This window comes from Pollicipes pollicipes, unplaced genomic scaffold (assembly GCF_011947565.3).
Source record: "Pollicipes pollicipes isolate AB1234 unplaced genomic scaffold, Ppol_2.1 Scaffold_4740;HRSCAF=5597_pilon_pilon_pilon, whole genome shotgun sequence".
NCBI lineage: Eukaryota > Metazoa > Arthropoda > Thecostraca > Pollicipedomorpha > Pollicipedidae > Pollicipes > Pollicipes pollicipes.
Window position 1 is genome coordinate 16,716,307 of NW_023596545.1, and position 18,376 is coordinate 16,734,682.

General features: G+C 53.4%; 1 protein-coding gene across 1 annotated transcript; it reads left to right on the plus strand.

Moving 5' to 3' along the window:
* The first annotated feature begins 2,839 nt into the window (after positions 1-2,839).
* On the plus strand, positions 2,840-8,436 carry LOC119099522 (metallophosphoesterase 1). Its single transcript, XM_037222678.1, has 7 exons — positions 2,840-2,994; positions 3,309-3,492; positions 4,049-4,190; positions 4,667-4,836; positions 5,778-5,863; positions 6,145-6,417; positions 7,502-8,436. Exons 1-7 carry the CDS (start codon positions 2,878-2,880, stop codon positions 7,703-7,705), a joined length of 1,176 nt encoding a protein of 391 aa, XP_037078573.1. The 5' UTR covers positions 2,840-2,877; the 3' UTR covers positions 7,706-8,436.
* The last annotated feature ends 9,940 nt before the right edge of the window (positions 8,437-18,376 follow it).

Sequence of the window (18,376 nt, forward strand, 5' to 3'; positions counted from 1 at the left end):
GTTGAAGCCAATACTGGTGCTTTGCCCATGGAAGCTCATTCCACAAAGGATGCAGCTGCAACACAATTAGGCGGCCTCTCCCAAGATGTGCCTGCTGCTGCCTTGGAAGATCCTGTTGCAAAGGATGACACTACTTCTGCTTCTGAAGATCCTGCCACAATGGATGGTGCAGTCCTTTCTCTGGATGAGCCATCTATGGGGGAAGCACCTAGCCAGCCTGTGGACGAGGTGGCAGCAGTAGATGACCACAGTGATGTGGATCCGTCCTCAAAACCGTCGTCCACCATGGATGCCTCCATTTTACCTTTGAAAGGATCGTCTTCGGCGACCCCTGGCAGTCCACCTTCAAAGGGACCTTCCATCACGGATGCTGGCGACCACGCGTCAGAAAAGGCATCGGTGGAGGAAGCCCCATCTCCATCCCCCACCGAAGAGCACTTCGAACAAGAGACCTCAGATTTATGCTCAACCGAACCGTCCGCAACGAGTACCCGCGACCGAAATTCAAGAAATTCATCGGCAGGAGAAGCCACGAATCTCCGTTCCGACGAGTCCTGCGCAGCGAACGCCCCAGACCCCATATCAGGCCAACCGTCTGGCGAGAATGCAGCGTCGCCGGCCTCAGGCGAGCCGTCGGACGAGCCCCCGGACGAGCTGTCTGACCTGACGGACCTGTCCGAGCTGTCGGAGCCGCACGTGTACGACGCCACGCGCGCGGTGGTGCACGCCGTGCTCTCCCGTGCCTCCAAGCTGCTGGACGACGGCGCGCTGCCGCAGCTGCAGGCGGCACCGGGCGCGCTCTCCGCCGCCGGCCTGCTGCTGCGCCGCGTGCTCGAGGCGGCGCGGCGCTACGTCGAGTCGGCGGCCGGTGCCGTGCACCGGCTGCTGCCGCTCGGCGTGCGGCTGGCCGAGCACGTGATGACGGTGCCCGAGTGGCGAGGCGTGGAGGCGCGCGCGCGCCGCCTGGCGCACCGCGTCATCTACCGCACCTGCGCCGAGCTGGGTCTGGCGCCGCTGCAGCTGGAGGCGCGACGCCTGCTGCGCCTACTGCGCCGACGGCCGCCCGAGCAGTGGGCGCGCCAGGCGCTGGCCGAGGCGGCCGCTGAGCTGGCCGAGCGCCGGCCGCCGGCGCGCTACCCCGGCGCCGATGCCGACCGCGACGCGCAGGAGACGGCCGAGGCGGCGCTGGTGCAGGCCTACCGCGCCGCCTGCCGCGCCCTGCTGACAGAGCCGGTGCCGCCGCTGGCGCCGCCCCCGGCCGACGGCTTTGACGTGCGCAGCGGCGTGGCGACCGTGCACGACGTGGTGCGGTCGTGGCGATACGCCATCCGCTGGCGCTACTGCGTCGACTTCCTGCGCTCGGAGGAGGAACGCCTGCTGGCGCGTCACGTCTTCCAGGTGGGCTGTGAGAGCAACTCCAAGGATCCTGCGATGCACTGGAGCAGCTCTCGCAGATTGCTGGACCCGGTGTTTGATTTTTCTTTTCTTGTACTTGATTACAGAGCCATGATGCCGAAAGCAAGTGGAGTGTAGGTTGGAGCATTGGTGTGTTGGAAAGGGTTAAAAGCTGTTCCGTTCCTTAGAGATAATCGGGGCGGTTTAAACGTCAGACAGACCACAAACTTCATGTGAAGGAACGAAAGCGCATTCCGAATAGCACCAGGTACATGCCGCGACATACCTAATGGCAGGAGTATAAATTTTGAAGAAAATGAACATGACTTAATTTTGATTATTGTAGAAAATTAAGTGAGGTAGTGTTGTCCATAACTTAGTAGTGTATGGCTGTCGTTCGCCCACCCTTCTTGTTTGGATGATATGTACCCAGGATGACATTCTTGTCACTTCACTTCATGCACAACTAAGCCGGATGCTGCGTTCGACCATAAAGGTCGTCTTCGGGTACCGCACGCTGCTGCTGATGTTGGCGCTCTTCTCACAGGTCCGCTTCAGTATCCCAGAACACCACCAACCGATCCCGAAGGCTGTCGCATACGTGTTCTTCTTCATCACCGTGCCGAAGTCGCAGTTCTCCAACGCTCCCGTGGAGGTAATACCGGCGCGACCCGAGGCCCTAGCTCCTGTAACGCGTGACTGGCGTCAGCTGTCTCGGGACCAGGGTCTTTTCCTCAGGGGGTCGCATAACTCGTGTGATTCCAATAACTGATTTGAGAATGTTAGTCTTTACATGCGAGGAATCGCAATTGCTGCTACATCACATTTGCCACGAATGCAGTCATCACCAGCCGTTCTTTCCTGAGATTGGAGCAGTGCCAATGTCGCCTCCCCTTGTCTGGCCAGGTATTCTACATGATGGAGACCAGTCGAATGCGACACGTGCCGGGGAAAACCAGTTTCCAAGAGAAGTGGCTCATCGACATCGTCAACGTCAAGCTGAAGTTCTGGCGGGAGATCAAGTTCTAGCTTGCAGCGTGCAAATGACTCGGCCGACGAACAGTTCATGCTTTGCCGTGACAAATCGATGTTTCTCGCAACGAAGTTGGGAGTGGAGCGAGACCACGAAACGAATTTAGTAACTCCGGCAATGACAAGGCTATGGGCGGTATCCTCCATTTATCCTTGAGCGTTCCTGATAACCCTATCCCAAGATACCTTGATCGTTGTGGGTAAATTGGTTGTGATTAGCTCGTCTTTGAAATGTGCCTGTTTTCAGGCTGTCCCGGCGCACTCCGTGTGGTGAACGTTACACCTACAATACACAACATATGCACGTAACCTCTGTAGCATCCCGCACTGAAGAAAAGTTGGCCCGCAGCGCTGAGATGGCCGGCGGCCGTCAGTGTTACGTCGTTAGTACTGCTTTTCTCCGCCAGTCGCCAGTGAGCCACGATGATCAGCTGACCCGCAGCCGGTGAGATGGCTGGCGGCTGTCAATGTCGCGTGGTCGGCGTGTTCGCCGCCAGTCTGCTGGCGTTCTGCGTACTGTTGTTGCTCTACTGCGAGGTCTTCCACCACTATGCGGTGCTGGCCCAGGTTAGCCGCCCTGCCCCTCCGCTCCGCGTGTGACGGACGATCCGAACCGTCAAACACGAGCATATGTAACATACACATATCACTATAGTGCTGGTGAAACTGGTCAGCAACTATGTTGGCAGACAAACTGTGTACGTGTGTTGTGTCCCACTGGACTTTGTGCGGCAAGCCACAATTGTTACCACTCAATTCTGTGAAAGCTTCGGCCTTCCCGCCCACCGTGTCGTCACCCTGCTCTGCCTGCTGCCCTTGGGCGACGCCCGCTGTGTGTCCCGCCGCCTCGGGCGCGCCCTACAGCGTGCTGGTGCCGACAGTGCGCGTGGCCGGCGCCGCTGTCCGCCGGCGAGCCGGGCCTGCGGCTCATGCTGCTGGCCGACACGCACCTGCTCGGCTCGCGCCACGGCCACTGGTTCGACAAGCTGCGCCGCGAGTGGCAGATGCACCGGTCCTACGTGTCGGCCGTCACGCTGCACCAGCCGCACGCGGTCGTCTTCCTCGGTGGGCGCCCGCTCCGGGCAGCTGGTCGCTGTCGTCAGCAGCCTGACCTGCTGCCTCCGACTGTTAGCCGTGTCGCCGCCGCTTCAACCTGGCGGGTGCTAGCATCATCACGATCAAGTCCATCCCATCGGTTCTATCGTTGGCACGGCGTACTCGTTCTTATATTCGTGGCCTCAATCAGAATCATCGTCAGAATCGCCATCAGCAGTTAGTTGCCTCATTCGGCAGTGAGTAGTCATTTAATGCAGTGAGTCAGACGTAATCTTGCGACAACGATGATATAGGCGTCAAGTTAAGGTAGACCGCTTTCAGTATGATCGATGGGGTTTTGACGGGCTAGGATGAAGGGAATATAGAACTCTCGGCTCAGAACGGCCTATCGCCACGCCGTTCGTTAGCCTGCTGTGGTAAAGGAGAATAACAGCTGCCCAGTACCTCGTCGTATGCTCACAAAATGCAAGAGAGGAGTTTGTTTGTTCCGGTGAAGTTGATGAGTGTTGTCTATATGGGCCGCGGAGCTGCGTGAGTGGACCGTCAGCGTGGTCTGGTGACCCAGGTGACCTGCACGACGAGGGCAAGTGGAGCGGCCCGGAGGAGTTCCAGGAGACGGTGCGCCGCTTCGACAGTCTCTTCCCCATCTCCGAAGGACTCCGTCGGCTGGTGGTGGCTGGCAACCACGACATTGGCTTTCACTACAGGTGAGGACGGCGGCCCGTCGCTGCGGACCAGGAGCACCTGGGAATTTCAGTGATTTCGCTCTGAGTCCATCGCCCTGTTAACATTGTGCTTGTTTTGTGGGAACAAGTTCTGAAATCGGCTTGATCATGGGGATTGATGTTCGCCTTGCCAATACCCCAATCCGAATATTAGGTTTACGCCTTGTCGTTCCGGTGCTGCCCCAGCTCCAAACGAGGCACGCGCTGCAGGCGGTCCGGAACGGTGTTGCTGAATTAATTTTGAGCGAGATGGAAGCATTTTGGCCAGTCCTCTCCAAAGCGGAAAACGCGGCGGATTTGAACGCCTTTCCTTTCAAAGCTGAGGGACCGTGAAGCCGCAGCATCTGCGGACGCCACATCGGCAGCGTGGCCGTGTGTGTCGTCTTATCACGTGTTGTGCGCGGTCAGTGGTGCGCCCTGCGCCCGCCTGCCGGTGTGTGACGCGTCTCTGCTGCCAGTGCGCGGCCGCACCTCTGGAGCCGGTTCGACGCGGCGCACAACACGTCAGGGGTGACGCTGGTCTCGCTGGCGGAGCGCGTCCATCTGGTGCTGATCAACAGCGTGGCGATGGAGGGCGACCGGTGTCAACTGTGCGCCGCCGCCGACCGGCAGCTGCGGCGACTGGCAGGTCGGTGTCAGACGCGTCGGAGGTGTCTTGGCGGGCAGGGCTGGGATGTGGTAGAGTGTGTTAGAGAAGCATGCATTCCTCCGGTCTGGTTTGCGCATTTGACAGACAATGCGTATCGAATGGTTTTTCTACGCAATGAGACTTCTGTATTCTCGTCGTATTCCTTGGCCATGGAAAGTGTTGGAGTCGTGCAATCGTGTTGGCCCTTGTACGTGGTCATTCCGGCCGTAAGAAATACTCAAATTGTACGTAACTGTGTAAAGGGACCCTAGCTTCTACCTCTGCCACTACTGTCTCCAATCATCAGCATACATACGGGCGGTTCCTGGAGTCTCGGCAACCGACCATCCTACGTCCTGGCGACCGACCGACTTCCGTCCTCCTAGCGGCCGACCGACTTCCGTCCTCCTAGCGGCCGACCATCCTAACAGCCGGCCATCCTCCGTCCTCCTGGCGGCCGACCGTCTTCCGTCCTCCTAGCGGCCGACCATCCTGGCGGCCGGCCATCCTCCGTCCTCCTGGCGGCCGACCGTCTTCCGTCCTTGCAGCCGACCGACTTCCGTCCTCCTAGCGGGCGACCATCCTCCTGGTGGCCGGATGGTCGCCCGCTGTCTGGCCGTCGTCCGTCCTCCTGTGCCGACCCCTGATGCCTGTCCGGCCCTCTCCCCCCGGTCTGGTTAGTCCCCTGCACAAATGTGGTCCGCTCCTCCAGCTCTAGGGGGGATGCCGATTGAGCCTGGTGCGGCTCGCCTTTACTTGTGACTTCAAGATCATGCCGCCATGAGAGCTGGAAATAAGACACGCTCCCTTTGTGGTTCAGAGATCTGGCACTGTGCCACCTCGCTTACGTCCCTGCCGCTTAGACCAACAGCTGCCCGTTGAGTCGAAGCCGTTGTGTCTGGTACGTTGCCGTTGCATACAAGCGTGGCGGTATGTTGCAGAGGTGCTGCGGTGTTCTGAAGCGGCCGACTCGCAGTGCGCCGCCGACCTGCCCACGCTGCAGTACAGTCGGCCGATCGTACTACAGGTGAGGAGGCCTGTCACCAGCCGACGACGACGGGCCGGGGCAGGCGGCCAGCCCCACCCGGGGGCGGGGGTGGTGCCGCTACACTGTGTCCAAGCAGATCAACGCGGCGCTCTATGAGGCGCAGTTGTACGTCGCGACGGTCATGTATGTCTTGCTGTGCCGACGGTTTGATGAGCGCTGTTTTGGACGTGGCGCGCCCCACTGTTAGCGGAGCGCGCTCGCCGCTGCGTGCAGTGCGCCGCACCGACGGACTGACCAGCCGTGTGTCCGCCGCGCCGCAGCACTACCCGCTGTACCGCGCGTCGGACGCCCACTGCGCCGGCCCTGACGCGGCCCCGCCGGCCGTGCGGACGCAGCCGTTCCGCGCCGGCTGGGAGTGCCTCTCGGCGGCGGCGAGCTCGGCGATTCTGACGCGGCTGCGGCCGCGGCTGGTGGCGTCCGGCCACACACACCACGCCTGTCGCACCGAGCACCGCACGCCGCTCGGGCCCGTCACAGAGCACTCGGTGCCCTCCTTCAGCTGGCGCAACCGTGCCGACCCGTCCTTCCTCATGGTGAGCGCGTCGGCGGGCTGAGGCCCGGTCGCCTGGCACCGGTCGGGTGGTGGGGTGTACTGGGCGGCGAAGAGAGCGACCACTCTGACAGGCTTGCGTGCATACCTCATATAGTATACTGCATGACAACCCAGTGTGATAATGCGCTGACACCCAAAGGCAACTGGCAGGATCTCGAAGAAAAGGCGTTGTAACTCACAGCACAACAAAGAGGCATATCCAAATTCTGAGGTGTTGTGGAAATATGTTGTGGACTTGGCTGTTAACAATTTCAGCGTGCTTGCACCAGTTGTTAAGTTGTGGCACAAAGTCGTCAGGAGCCCTCAAACCCCGCCTGGCGCGGATTAAATGACGGCTCCTTGGAATTGCGCCGTCGTTCACCCTTGGCTCAGGGTCTAAGCACCAAGCTTTGCCTAGTTATGCTTAGTCGCTTACCGTGCTGCAAGCCGAATGGTTTGCAAAGACGGCAGTGTGCTCGGTGAGTGCCTGTACAGCGGAACCCTATGCTTTTGCGCCAGACTCAGCAAGCAGGCCTTGCTGCCGGAGTGGGTAATATTCCCTCATACTTTTTTTTAGCCAGGGGGGACTGTGAGTTGATCATTTTGGTACTGTAGGATGCCGCGACGTGACTGGCCTGCGCCAGATCCACGCTCGGGTTGGATGACAGCTGACGCTTTTGCCGCCGGGTCACGACAATGGCCCAAGCAACGCGCTCACGCTCTCAGACTTACACCCAATGCCGCCGGATTACGAGCCCAGCAGACTCCCCCCCCCCCCCTTCTTCAGACGACATTCGTGGACAATTGAGACTAACGGGGCCCGCACAGCCCATTCGGAAAATAACTGTTCGGTGCATGCGATGCAGTTACCATCATCCACCAGCAGCAATGCCCGGTATAGTTTTAACAAGCAATGAACAACATAGTGGTTGCCAAGACATAACCTTGTGAAACCCATCATCGCTCATGCCGGCCGTCCCTCGACTGAAGACTCCTCATGACTGAGGCTCATGACTCGCTGGTTGTGCGGCCCCAGGCGGTCCGTCTGGTGGCCCGGCCTCACCCTGCGCACGTGCCGCCCACAGCTGCGTGTGAACGCCGACTCGCACGCGGTGCTCAAGTGCTGGATGGCTGACGAGCGGGGCGTGGTGGCGCTGTACCTGGTGGGCGTGCCGGCGGCGCTCGTGCTCAGCTTCGTGGTGACGGCTCGGCGCCGCGTCATCCGACGCTGGAATGGCCCAGAGGCCCGCTCCGGGACGCTGCCGGACAGGCAGGGCAAGCAGGAGTGAGGTGGCTGCAGAGGCCCTCCCCGGCCGCGGCAGCCGGCCGCCAGCGCCGGAGGAGTCCGGCTTTGGCGCTCGGCCGAACGAGATCCGGATCGGGGGAGAGGAGGGGGAGGCATTTGTGAACCTACGAAATGGCTACTAGTCTCCCCATTGTGTGGTTGCTGGCGTGCAGATCGGTATGTAGAATCATTCCCGTGTGAATTTAAGTTGCGTCGTAGAATATTTAACGCCGCGCCTTTGCGTAGTTATTGTAGAACAAATACGTGCTCCCTGAAAGCTTTATGGGCGTGGAGTTAAGGATCATGTTAAGATTAGCAGTGTGAAACTTGTTCCTGGTATGGGTATTGTTGCTATCCGATTTCTATCCAGTGTTGTTTTCCCTGTCCCTTTTTTATTAACTTTCAGCTTATTTGTGCAATCTGGCCACCTGCCTTGTTCATAATCCGATCACAGTGAGCTGTGCGGTGTTATTTTGTCATTGGCGGGAGCTGATTCTACTGCCATGTCGTCTCGTATGAACAGATCCGTTAAACGCGATAAGGACACGGGATCCAACAGCTGTGATGGTGGCGTTTTTAGGATAATTGCGCGATCGATGACGTGTCGGTGCTAACACATAATGTGTATGTGTCCGCTTACACTGAACTGGGCGTGTCCTGGGCTTTAAATGGTGAGCAATAAGACGCGCCTTACAGTGAACTCTTCTCGTATGACATAAACGAAGCGATGTGGTCTCCCAGGCTGTGCAAAGTCCCCGCGACTTCGCAGTGGAGTAATCGCGCCACGCGGGGGCGACAACCGGCCAGCGCGGATCTGTATGTGTGACCTTATCTACAGCTGGTTTCAACAGAGCAGGCTGGTGTAAACATCCGCTTCACCGGCCCCTCGTACCCCATAAAAGCTGGGGCGACTCTTTCAAGAGCGCGTGCTCTGGCTCGGGAGTGCGCTATCAAGTGTAACTGCCATACCCTCTGTGTCTGATTATCGGCATTTTATGATACTGTCGTATGCTCGCCACCATGCTATAGCCGCCTGCTCCGAACACACCAACTGGTTTGAGCCGCGCTGACCATGCCAACTTTTTATAGATGGCGATAGGCGGTGAGCCCTGAGGTACCATTCGTACCACTAAGCCGGTAGTTGTGGTTGATCTCACTTCTGAAAGGCTGCATGGCACCTTTCTTCCTCAACCCTCGGCCTGATTCGCCATTTTTCATAACGCGGACTGATCGGGGGGGGGGGGGGGGCGACGCGACTCCCCCGGGCGTTTTAGCTAAGCAAGACAGAGCGTAACAAAGCGCCACCAGTCACTGAGATCTTACGATTAGCATTAATTTCTCGTATTCTTAGGATAATAATCGACCCCATAAAACCGGGACAAAAATCGAATTTCCCAGGAAATCGTTTTACATGTTTGCAACACCATACATACGAGACCGTGCCTCGTGGCGACATCAAGCCTATAGGGCGCGTTCCTTTCTCAATTTTGAGCAGAATGGTGTATATGTTTATGTGTTTTGAGCATATGTTAACAATATTTAAGCATTTGATATATGCTAATGTAACGGTGTCGGCCCGCCGCGCGCGTTCCGCGGTATCGCCGATTGCGGCCAGCTGGCCGTGCCAAGATGTGCATCGAGACGCGGTGTTGATGAAAAACCGTCGCTGCTTCGAGACTAGGAAAGCTAGGAACGCGTTTTTGATGCCGAAACATGCGCAATGGGCGCCCCATACACTTTTGAAAATTTGGGCGCATCTGCACGGCATGCTGGAAAGGTATCCCCAAAAACCCTTCGGGAGGGTCAACCCTCCTCTCAGGGTGGGGTTAAAGCTTGCATTAATGCTACGGGCGTCCAGAACGAAACAAACGCGGTTGTTTACTTATTCTCCCCTCGTCAGAGCTCGCATGTTACGGACCCATCGGATGTCGGTGTGCGTTTGCGTGTGAGATTCCTCGTAGATGATGGGAACTTACCTGAGGGAGGGAACAACGTGCCTGCTGAGGGCATGGTACCCGAAAACCAGTGGTAAATTTTCCTATTCAGTTGGGGGAATAGGCCTCCCCCAAATTTAGGCTTCAGCCCCTGCAACTTTGGGAAGTAAAATGGTCGAAATCCTGGGCAAACCCGTTTTTTGACACACTTTTAGGGGCAGGTTGAGACATTTTTCACTGTTCAGCCCCCCCCCCCAACTAATTTTGCGAAACGAAGCTACCCTCTGCGGAAAACCCTAGATGCCAAAGATTTCGACGTACGTCCGAAGGCAGATCATTCGAGACAGCTCTGCTGCCCAGCACGGGTGTCAGTTTGTATTATTTTGTGTGGGTCACTGCCTCCCCCCCCCAATGTCAAATTTGGCCCCCAATGGTGAGTTTGGCCCCTAAATTTCTGGGGGATAAGTACAAACAAAACGTTGGAAATGGTGGATAATTATATCAATTTAAAGAAGGATTTTACTAATCGTTTCGCAGGTAAAAGGCACAAAGAAAATGCTACTTCTGATGTCATGTTCAGTTAAGTGCAGCTAACTCACCTAATCACACTTAGGTGCAGCTTCACGTTCGTACTCAGTTTACGTGATTTTTTTCTGGTTTCCCAGCATGCTGTATGCTGCATGCTTTTAATCACACGGTTAGTATGTCTTGTTGACACTGGCCTAGTTTTGCGCTATTGTTTGGGCGTTTGGTATTAATCAGCGATGTTGTAGTTTCTGTAGACTAGCAACAAATCACATTGTTTTAGCAAGACGCCTCATCGTAAATTTAGGATAAACCGGTCGATTTTCAGCACTCAAAAACGTGACCAAGTTATTAGCCGTCTATGCTGAGAAGAAGCATTGAAATTTGTCAACCTTCCTCTGTGTCACTTTGATGATGTAGCACATGGGATTGCCCATGTTTATACAAATTGCTGTCCTCATTTAAATGCAATTGCGCAACCAGAACATTGGCAGAGGGAGGGGGCATAGGGTTGACAAAATGCCCCCTGATAGTTAAATCCCCCCCCCCTCCAAAAAGGAGTCGCCAGGCATGGTTCATTTGTTAGTGAGAGCATGTTTTTCATTTACTTTCATTTATTCCTCCCATAGCTGGGATAGGAGCCAGAAACTACCGCGATATAAATTCTGGCTGAATTTTATAGTCAACAAACTGAAGAAACCGTGAGTAAGACGATTGAACGAAATAAAATGTCAGCACTCTCCACCTTGCAATTGTCCATTGGATTCTTTCTTAGACCATAGAACTGAGAAGTTTCGTCAAAATCTTAGGCTGGGTTCCACATAGATATTAACGACCCCGCGAATGTAAATTGTGGATCAGAATGAGTCAACGACTTGTATTTTCGTGGCCAAGCCATGTTTTTTTCTGGCAATGCTCAGAATTGTTTTTAAAACTGATTAGTGACACTTATTATGTGCGCAGTTTTGAACATGCGCGCTGGCAAATCTTAACAACAAACAAAATCAAAACAAAACAAAAACCTCGGTAACAAAAGCCTCGACGCCAGGCGTTCCAGTCTCCGCAGGCCGCGAAGCGTTGCCCTGTGGCTGATACTAAGCTGTGGACAACGGATGAATGAAAATGACGACGCACCTAAAAGAAGCACTTTTAACCCATGTGAGACACCAAATGGTACATTTAGAAGGTATTCCTGGCGTATATTTTACCGATACAATTTTTAGATCGACGTTTAGAACGGGCTGACATTTACAGCTCGCGAAATGATGCTAGCTGGAATCTGGTGCTATGCTCCTATATAATCTGGTGATCCTATAGGATCTGGTGCCATAATCTGTATAATCTGGTGCTATGATATATAATCTGGTGCTATGATAATCTGGTGCTATCTGTGTATGATGCTATGTGATGAAACTGGAAAGGTACAGGTAGAATCTACCTGTACCCTTCAAGTAATCTCTACCTATTTTTCGTGTTGCTGTAACTGTATATCTGTCCAGAGGACAACCTTAAAGTTGTAAAAAATAAGCCCAGTTTTTGAACAATGTGAATTAATTTTGGAAGACACTTGAAACGACTAATTCACAACGGTCGTTCTCGCGCGGGGCGCGTGGTGTTACGTGCAGTGGCCAACTCCGTTCTGTTTTCCGGACATTGTGATGTCGGGCGCGCAGGCTCAAACCTTTTGATGTAATTTGTTTCGCTAATCGATTCAGTGAACCTGGCAAAAAAAATCAGGCAAACATGAGATGGCCTTGTGGTGTTTAGGCTCATTCCGACTCACCCTTTTCAACACTAATGAAACATCCTATTTCCGGGCAAGGGGGTCTCTTGGGTAAAACACTAGGATGCACATATCGTTCCCGGTCAGCAGCTGAACGGTCATCCGTTCCATCGCGGTGTGTCGTTCGGGTCAGACTGACAGGGATCCAGCTGTTCGGTGCTCGCGGCTCATGACCGGTTGAGACGCCCTCACTGTCTCAGGGAGTCCTCAGACGGTGCAAGAGAACCGCTGACTGATATTTTAGGTCACGACCTTGCGTACAACGAGTCGCGATTCTTTATGTGACCTACAGCCAGCCCTTCGGGCCCTTATGCTCTCCAACCGAGCCTTTGATCGTCGGTTCCCCTGAGCCGCCCGGGCCCCTCTTTGGGTCTCACCGAACACTGCCCTTGGTCGCTCGGGACGCCTTGCGAACACAGGACCCTGTGTCAGGCATTGCGGGCCCCGGACAAGTACAGGGGCCCCGACCAGTGTAAATCGCTGTCCCCAGCTTTGAAGTGATTGGGAAGTGGGTCCTTAGGTTACGTACACGGAGCATATATATATATATATATATATATATATATATATATATGTATGTGTGTGTGTGTGTGTGTGTGTGTGTGCGTGTGTGTGTGTGTGTGTGTGTGTGTGTGTGTGTGTGTGTGTGTGCGTGTGTGTGTGTGTGTGCGTGTGTGTGTGTGTGTGTGTGTGTGTGTGTGTGTGTGCGTGTGTGTGTGTGTGCACCATATCGACACGGAGCTCACTGTGCAGTACTGTTCGTGGTCGACCAACATATAGGCCCATATCAACTTAGGTTTCTCCGATCGGTACAAATGACGCTGACTGTAATTCGAGGGCCTGTCCCTGCAGGCTGAAGATCCCGAATAAGACCCAACCAACACTATAGACATGCCCTTAAGCCCTTCAATCGGACCCTTGATTGTCGGTCACGGTGGGCCCCTGGCCCTTCGGTCCTTCTCCCGAACACTCTCTCGCCGACTCGGGCTCCTTGTCAACACGGCGCCCCCTATAAGGCGCTGTGTGACCCTTGAAAGGTGCTGGAGACCGGAACAATGTACATCGCCGGCTCCTGCTTTGTCCATGCTTGGGAAATGGATCCTCAGGTCCATGCCGACACGGAGTCGAAAGTGCGTAATCGGTGGTGTCTGACCGACATGTAAGCCGTTATCGACTCCGGGGCGCCCTGATTAGCGCTTGGCGCGCGGGGCCCTCTGGATGGTATTGAAGTGCTCGGCCCAGCGGGCCGGACCCCTAAATGCAACCTCCAGGTGCCCTTTCGGGCCCTAAATCGTAAGTCCCGAGGCGCCCAAAGGGACCCTCGGAACCTAAGGGGGATGTGTGCGGGGGGCGCCCCGTGCCCCTGCCTGTGCTACTGGTCACTCAACACATGTCACCGTTGAGTTGGATTATTTTGACTCCACCGGTGTATTGTTAAGCACCAGGCGAAAGTAAAATCGCTTCCTCGGTTAAAAAAGCGATAGTTTTTGGGTTAAAAACGCTAGGTTTAACGCAAAAAGTTCTCGATTTAAAGCGGCAGAAGTGAAAAAGTGCTCGGTTTCAGGCGTAGTTCAAAAGGCAATAATGTACCGAGTAGACATTCCTTGCAACAGGCTGTTGATTTGCCGTTTTTAAGTCCCATTCAGAAGACCTAGCAACTACAACGACAACTGTGAAGGTGATCGACGCTGCTATCTCCGAATGGCTCCAACAGTGAGGGGGGCGGGAAGGGAGGCGCCTCGTCTGTGTGACGGGACCGCATGGCACCTCTCCATTGACATCAGGTCGTGCTGCAAACCATATGGCGAGTGAGGTTTCCGCTGCGCCAGGGGAGCTGGCCTTCACCGAGCTGCAAGTAGGGCCTCCAATACCCTGCTTAGCTGCGGATAAAGTTGGATTATGCCATCCATTGTTCATTGTGAAAGTGCGAATACAGAATGTCATTTTATAGCGTGGCGTTAACCTACGGAGCTCGGGTTACATTAAACACTACTGTGCGAATGCTTCTCGCCCATCGCACTGTCGGCTTATTCTCAATCCCATGCTTCGGCTGGCAATGATCTTGATGTAAGGGTAAGAGGTTGAGGCCTTAAGCCATATACCACAGTCAGGAGCCAGTGGCAGGCCATGGGTCATAAACTCGTCAATAGCCTCACATAATCTACTTCCAAAGCTCAAGTAATAGCTATATATATATATATATATATATATATATATATATATATATATGTAATAGCCATACATATATTGCGCACATTATTTTTGTGAAGACTTTCATAAGGATAGCAAACTACCCAAACACGTATGAATAGTTATGCGCAGGTTTCGCTTTTCATTACGCAGGAGAGGTGCGAGTGCACCTTTCAGCTTCACAAAACCGGTGCTGTTTTGAGGAACTTACTGGAGAATGACTGGAGAATTGAGGTAGAGATGCGTTAATATTTCGGCAACATGTCCCTATGGAAACGAATAGCAGTAGAAAAAAAGAAAGCTTCTGCTAGTCGTTTCGACAAAGGTATGTTGCCGAAATATCAAAGCATCTTTATTTCATTCTCCTAGTTTTTCTGCGCGTAATGAAGCTATTGCTGTTATATCTTCTATGTATAATGCTCCTCACAAATGCACTTAACAACTTACGTAGTTTTTAAAGACGGAAAGCAATGGAACAAGAAATGTATCTTTTAATTGTAGTGCGACCTAAATTTAAACCAATTCCGTCCCAGCTCAGCTGCGATTTTCCTGCGGCATTGCTAACAGCTTCCTGGTTAAAAGGAGTATCACAACTTCGTGCATATTTCAAAACATGTGAAGCTCTGGTGAAACCTCAGGACCAGTTACGTTTAATGATAGCTCTGGATACTGTCACTGCAGCGTCATTAATATAGAACAAAGATGGATGTTTCAACACGCGCCCCGGTGGCCGGCTGGATGTCCTTCGCTCGGGTGGGGATCATTTTGATCCCGCTGAGATCTCGGGAACTAAGACAGCTAGAGACACCAAATTTACAGGGTGTGTTAACCTGTACGTGGACTCACTTAGGTCACAGTTTCAGGTTCCTAGGTCATGACCTTTGGGTCAAGGAAGGTCAAGTTCCAGGTTGGTCTCCAAAGTGCCCAGAACCTAGATAACCGTTTCTAGGCAAAAGGCCACATGCTCATTCAAGGTCAGTGACCTTGTTTGACCTTTTGAAAGTCAAGGTGACCAAAACAGTGCAAAATTGCTTTGAGTTTTGCATTTGACTAAGCGACAAAGAATACGCTAGGCAGAATGTTTCTAAAATAAAATGCTGACCTGTGTTATTTTAGGTCAAGGACCTATTCTAACCTCTAAGGATTCCATAAAAGATGTATCATGCGGTTCCTGCCATCAATAAATTCGAAATGAGCACCAGAAACTATCCCATACAGCAAGCCCCAGAGTAACAAAACAGTTTGGTTTTGACCTTGATGTGACCTTTATATCTGACCTTAAGTCAATGCAATTTACTCAATCAACTGTTGTGTTGTCTAAAAAAGCATCTCAAATATGTATGGCTTCGTCTGACACTCCGTTGTTAGAACAGATTGAAGGATTCCCTAGAAATTGCCTTCGCTGAAACCATGGTCTGACTTTGACCCGCCTTTGACTTTGACTTTGACCTTGACTTTGACGATAGGTCAGTGACTCTACGAGGTAAGTCTAAATTTTTTTAATGTAAAACGATCTGCTATTCAATTGTCTACAGCTATGCAAAATTTGGCGCGGCTACGCCGCGCCGTTCGGAAATCATTCTGGAAAACCTTCGGAGGGGGGGGGGGGCAATTTGACCCCCCACCCGAGCGCGTGTTAATAATTTTCGAGTCCAAACACCTTGTCAACGCTTTGTAACAGCACTCCACTTCTTCCGTTCTTAGTAGCCCTGGAGCGTATGCTGAATCCGCGACAGTTGCAGCTGTCGTGACCGCGGTCGCCGTGATAACGGCAGAATCTGCTGAGGGACGTTGTCAGCTTGTTGCGAGTTAGAGCTGTTTGTATGCACTTTTGAGCTGTTTTAACCCGCACATTGCGGCCTACGGACAAGTGACATCCCTATTGGTATGAATGACGACGACGTGATTGGTACAGCGGGCGGCAGGGGCCAGTTACCGAGAAGCGCATTGGTTGAACCGGGACTGCCGAGATGTGTACAGGGCCACTGCACGTCCCCGAATCTCCCCGTGCCCTGCGCGCTCTATTCGTGACACGCGCAGAGTCTTCCCAACGTCAGACTCGGGCTGTTAGGGTGGTGTTGGCTCGCTACATCTGCCTTGCATCCGACTGACTGCCACCCAGCGGCATTTTCCTTACTGCGCCGCCGCCGCTTGGAACCTTAAATCGTTGACGCCTCGACTGAAACTGCTTGCATCTGTGCGTTTGTGCGTATCTCTGATGACTGTGTTTGGGTTTTTCTGGCATGACCAGACGCAGAACAACCACAACGTGGATGCGCCTTCAATAAAATAATTGTATAGCTGCATTCGTAACATTCATTGCACGAGCATTTTGACAGATTAATGTGTCAGAAACATTACAGAACACACACGCTGGAAAAAGCAATGCAAATAAAATGCATTTCGTTCATAGTGGTGAGCAAGGAGTCCTATGTGATGTCTCCCGCCTCAGGGCATACTTCAAATAAGAATACTGAGTTATTCAGAACGGTTTCGAGAAAACTGGTATTTCCGAACAATTCGGGCGTGTCTGATCTAACATGAAGAGCAAAGTCCAGAGAAAGTCACTCCCCTTAAGTCGCCGTATCGTTACGACAGGCTCTCAGGTCCGTAAAGCAGAGCACCGGAATGACGTCCCCTAGCCATGAACACTACGCCACCATAAAGTCACGTGCATTGTGATATCCGGCGGGTGCTGCTTGTCCTCTTGCAGTCGATGCACTCGGAAATGCAAAATAATCATCATCATTATCAATACCACGACGACGACGACGACGACGACGACGACGACCACCACCACCACCACCACCACCACCACCACCACCACTATCGTCATCATCACCATCATCGCCGCCGCCACCACCACCTCCACCATCATAATAATAATAAAACAATCATTATTGTTAGTAGTAGTAGTATAAATATTATCATTAATGGCATCATTATCATCATCGCCGTCGTCGTCACCATAATCATCATCGTCATCGTCATCATCATCATCATCATGTATCTACGGACATATGAGAATGCAGAATGCACAAATCTGCAGGTTTATTCTCAGTGCGAGTCTGGCCCGGCGTTAGCCTCATTTCGTAGTCAACTCTCTGCGAGCTGATGAGTTCGGAATGCCAAGGTTCACGCCACGTCAGCAGAGGTGCGGGTTTCGCACATAGACAGGCATGCTGGCAACCTCCACTCTTCTACGTCGGTGTCATCTCCAATGACCCAGTCTGACCTTCCCGAGCCACCCCACCTGGTCATTGAAGGGTTGATTACACAACGGGAGGAAGAAATCATTTCGCCATTAGGCACATGCCTGGCAAATCTACCCAAAAAAGGTATGCTAGTGCCGCTCATTAGTTTTGGTCGCCCTCGCCAAAAACGTGAATCACTAAAAGTCATGTATTTCGCCCACGAATCATTACCTTACCTCTATTACCATACCTCTGCGATCTGAACTCTCGTGGCATCGACTTTTCCGCAATTTCTCAATATTTGACATGGTCTGTGTAGGGCTGTTCCGGTGCATAGTTGGGGAAAATTTGTATAATTTCTAAGTGCTGCTTGGCTCCATGAGATGCAGGTTGTATTTTGTCCTACATGCATGGTAATAACTGAAATCTCCCATTTCGCTCGCCTCATGTCTCATGCAGCGGCTTACCAGCATACATCAATGGACTGTTTCTTTAAGATGGAAGATAAGGATGGCATTTGTAATCCAAGTCAAGGTCTTCCAAATATTTTTTAAGGTTTATAATTCCCTCTTTGTGATGTGCACCAACATATCAAAGTTTCTTATCCGTTCGAAATTAACAGACCCCTTTGACAGTTATTCCCTTCCCTTCCCCTCCCTTCCCGACCATCAAATGCACGTTAGATTAGCACATCCACCGGACCCGGCCGGACAGTTACCTACCCAGTGCTAATCCCCCGCAGAGACGCTGGGTTCCCCTCCTTCGGCCCGTCTGGCGAGCGGAGGACCAGCCTGTATCAGCGTCGCGGTCCTTGTGAGCCGGGCTCGGCCTCCCCCACCCCACGTGGATGAGTCGGCCTGCAGGGGAGGGGGCAGGCGCGCACGCGGCCGGATACGTTCAACCCGTCACCAGGCTCCCGTTCCAGGAACGGCTCGCATTGCCGGGGTGCACCATTGTTTACAGAGGACCTCTGGGGCGCTGCTGGCTCGTTTCCGCACCACGTGGTGCGGCAGCGCCGGCCGGCCGGCCACTCGGCCGCGTGGCGCACT